The sequence below is a fragment of the Procambarus clarkii genome, unplaced genomic scaffold (genome assembly GCF_040958095.1).
Source record: "Procambarus clarkii isolate CNS0578487 unplaced genomic scaffold, FALCON_Pclarkii_2.0 HiC_scaffold_130, whole genome shotgun sequence".
In the NCBI taxonomy this organism is placed as follows: domain Eukaryota; kingdom Metazoa; phylum Arthropoda; class Malacostraca; order Decapoda; family Cambaridae; genus Procambarus; species Procambarus clarkii.
In genome coordinates this window covers 423,947-427,042 of record NW_027189163.1, presented here as the reverse complement: position 1 = coordinate 427,042, position 3,096 = coordinate 423,947, and the positions used below count along the sequence as shown (strand labels likewise).

The 3,096-nt window shown below is 37.4% G+C and overlaps 1 protein-coding gene across 1 annotated transcript; it reads left to right on the top strand.

The window, feature by feature from the left end:
- The first annotated feature begins 282 nt into the window (after positions 1-282).
- Positions 283-2,511, top strand: LOC123748687 (baculoviral IAP repeat-containing protein 7-A-like). Its single transcript, XM_069320409.1, has 4 exons — positions 283-1,254; positions 1,348-1,728; positions 1,924-2,151; positions 2,323-2,511. Exons 1-4 carry the CDS (start codon positions 283-285, stop codon positions 2,509-2,511), a joined length of 1,770 nt encoding a protein of 589 aa, XP_069176510.1.
- Positions 2,512-3,096: the final 585 nt, after the last annotated feature.

Genomic DNA, 3,096 nt, shown 5'->3' with positions numbered 1-3,096 from the left:
TTCTATTTTTATCACATAATTTCCACTTAGTTCCCTATATTTTTCTTACCATTATTTCAGCTTTTTACTAGGATCTGGTAAAGGATTTCAGCTGATAAACTCTATAGTCCCAATTTTAAGTCTATGAGTCAACAGGAAGAGGAGGAGGAGGAGGAGGAGGAGGAGGAGGAGGAGGAGGAGGGAGGGAGATTGTGTATTATATTAAGAGAGAGAGAGAGAGATGCCTCTCTCAGTCACTAACTAGTCAGTCTAATACAACACTCACATTTTGTTTTCATAGCAATGAGAGAAGAAAAAAATCGTTTGGAGACTTTTAAGGACTGTAACTTCAGTGTAAACAGTCATGTACTTGCAAAGGCGGGTTTCTATTATACTCATAAAGCAAATCTTTTAGAATGTTCAATGTGCCATTTTCAAATTGATGCCACGAACGTAAACAAAGATGAAAATAGAATCATTGCTTTACATAAGAAAGAGAAACCAGAATGCACATTTAATCAGAACGTGAGAAGATCTATTTCTAAGAAGTTTGATTCATATGACAGTTTACGGTTTGAAAAGGAACGTTTGGATACCTACATAGATTGGCCACTTGAATGGTTAGAACCATCTGATTTGGCTCGTGATGGCTTTTACTATCTGCGAACAAATGACCACGTTGCTTGTGTCTTTTGTCGAGGCATTGTTGGTTCCTGGGAAAGAGGAGACACTCCCAGAGGCGAACATCAGCGGCACTTTCCCCATTGTCAATTCATTCGAAACCAACCAGTGGGAAATTTTCCACTGATATTTAATGAAAAATTCGAGGGTTATTCCATTCCACTGAGAAATAGTAAAAATTCGTCCTATAGACAAGGAATAGATGTCTGTGGTCTAAGTCCTATGACAGACAATGGAATAGATGTCTGTGGTCTAAGTCCTATGACAGACAATGGAATAGATGTCTGTGGTCTAAGTCCTATGACAGACAATGGAGTTCACCAACATACCATTGCCAAGCGAAAAGACTACTTAACACTTGAAAGTCGCCTAGCAAGCTTTAACAATTGGCCTGAACGTGTAACACAGAAACCAACTGAATTGTCAGAAGCTGGATTCTTCTATTGTGGTTTAAGTGATCATGTGCGCTGTTATCATTGTGGGAATGGACTTCGAAACTGGGAAACTGATGATATACCTTGGGATGAACATGCTCGCTGGTACCCAGAGTGTACCTTCCTCTTCTTGATGAAAGGAAAAGAATTCATTGATCAGGTATGTCAGCTAAGTAACTTGAAATGAAGGTTGACTATTATTATTGTAATCTTTATAAAGCCATTTGTAACATTAACTTTATTTTTTTTTCAGGTTCAAGGGGAAAGGTCACCTTATGAGACAAACCCTTCAATAACCCATATCAATGAAGATCAACACAAACTTATTAAGGAACTAGACATAACTAAGCACCTTATTTCAATGGGTTTCCAGGAAGATCATGTGATGACAACGTATCATAATCAACTCAAAGAGAAGGGGTTACCTTTCTTTGACATTGGGTCATTTATTGAAGCAGTCTTGCAGTACATGGAAGACGAAGTTAGAAAATGTCTAGTAAATAAATTGGCATTGGCTGAAGTTGATGTTGTCCCAAGCCCACCCATGTCTGATAGAAATGAGTTGGCTTCTGACACAAACCAACAAGTAGAATCATCTACAACTTTAATGGAATTGGCATTGGCTGAAGTTGATGTTGTCCCAAGCCAACCAATGTCTGATGGAACTGAGTTGGCTTCTGACCAAAACCAACAAGTAGAATCATCTACAACTTTAATGGAATTGGCATTGGCTGAAGTTGATGTTGTCCCAAGCCAACCAATGTCTGATGGAACTGAGTTGGCTTCTGACCAAAACCAACAAGTAGAATCATCTACAACTTTAATACAGCCTATAGTAGATGAATTGGCATTGGCTGAAGTTGGTGTTGTCCCAAGCCAACCAATGTCTGATGGAACTGAAGTAGAATCTACAATAGTTGATGAATTGACATTGACTGAAGTTGATGTTGCCCCAAGCCCACCAATGTCTGGTGATTCTAACCCACAACCATTATTTGGTAGAATAACTGATCAAGTTGCCGCTCTCCCAAAATCAGAAGGTACAATTAGACACAGAGTGATTGAGTGTAAGATTTGTATGGAGAATGAGAGTGAGTTAATGTTTTTACCTTGTAATCACATATGCACTTGTTTGAAATGTGCATCAAATATATCCACATGTCCAATTTGCAGAGCTGAGATAAAATATACTATTAAAGCAATTATATCATAGTAAAGAATGTTTTAGGAGAGCAATACTGCAAAGCCTAACATGTTGGAATTTATGGAAATGAACGTACAGATGTGCTGGCGGCTGAAGGTGCTGAGGGAAACCATATTGATAATACTTCATACCCAAGACTCTTCTAAGAAATTAGAAAACATCATCGTCAAGAAAGTTGAGTTGGATACAAAAATATGTCCACACCTACAGTAATAAGGATGATTTTAGACCATTTACATAACATAATGTATCCTATCTATCAACCCGGCTGGAAATATATGAATTTCAAATCTTATTATTCCTATAATAAATACCTTATAATTATTATTGACGAAATATTATTCCTCTCCCCAGATATAATCTCAGATGAGGAAAAGTTGTAGTTTAGTTATACCAATGTGTGTGTGTGTATCCTTTCAAAATACATATTTATATTTTTTTTTTGTCTTTAAGGTAGTATAAAAGTGTCACTAAGGTAGCCTGCAGCAGAACACAGTTTATAGATTAATTAGTGGTAGAGTCGCAATCCAAGCACACTACACTACATACTACCTCTTGATATAACTTTCTAGACAGTGAAAGTGAACAAACAAGCAGTACTATTCAATCTCTGGCGGAACTGAAGAAGCAAACAACCATTCCACAAACTAGTCAAGCCAATCAACCAACTTGTCTGTCAACTGATCTACAACCACCCAACCAATCTGTCCATCAACTGGTCTACAACCACTCTTTTTCTGTTGGAAGTTTCTTTCTAGGGAAGTGGATAACAATTGATCATATAAAATAAGAGAGCAC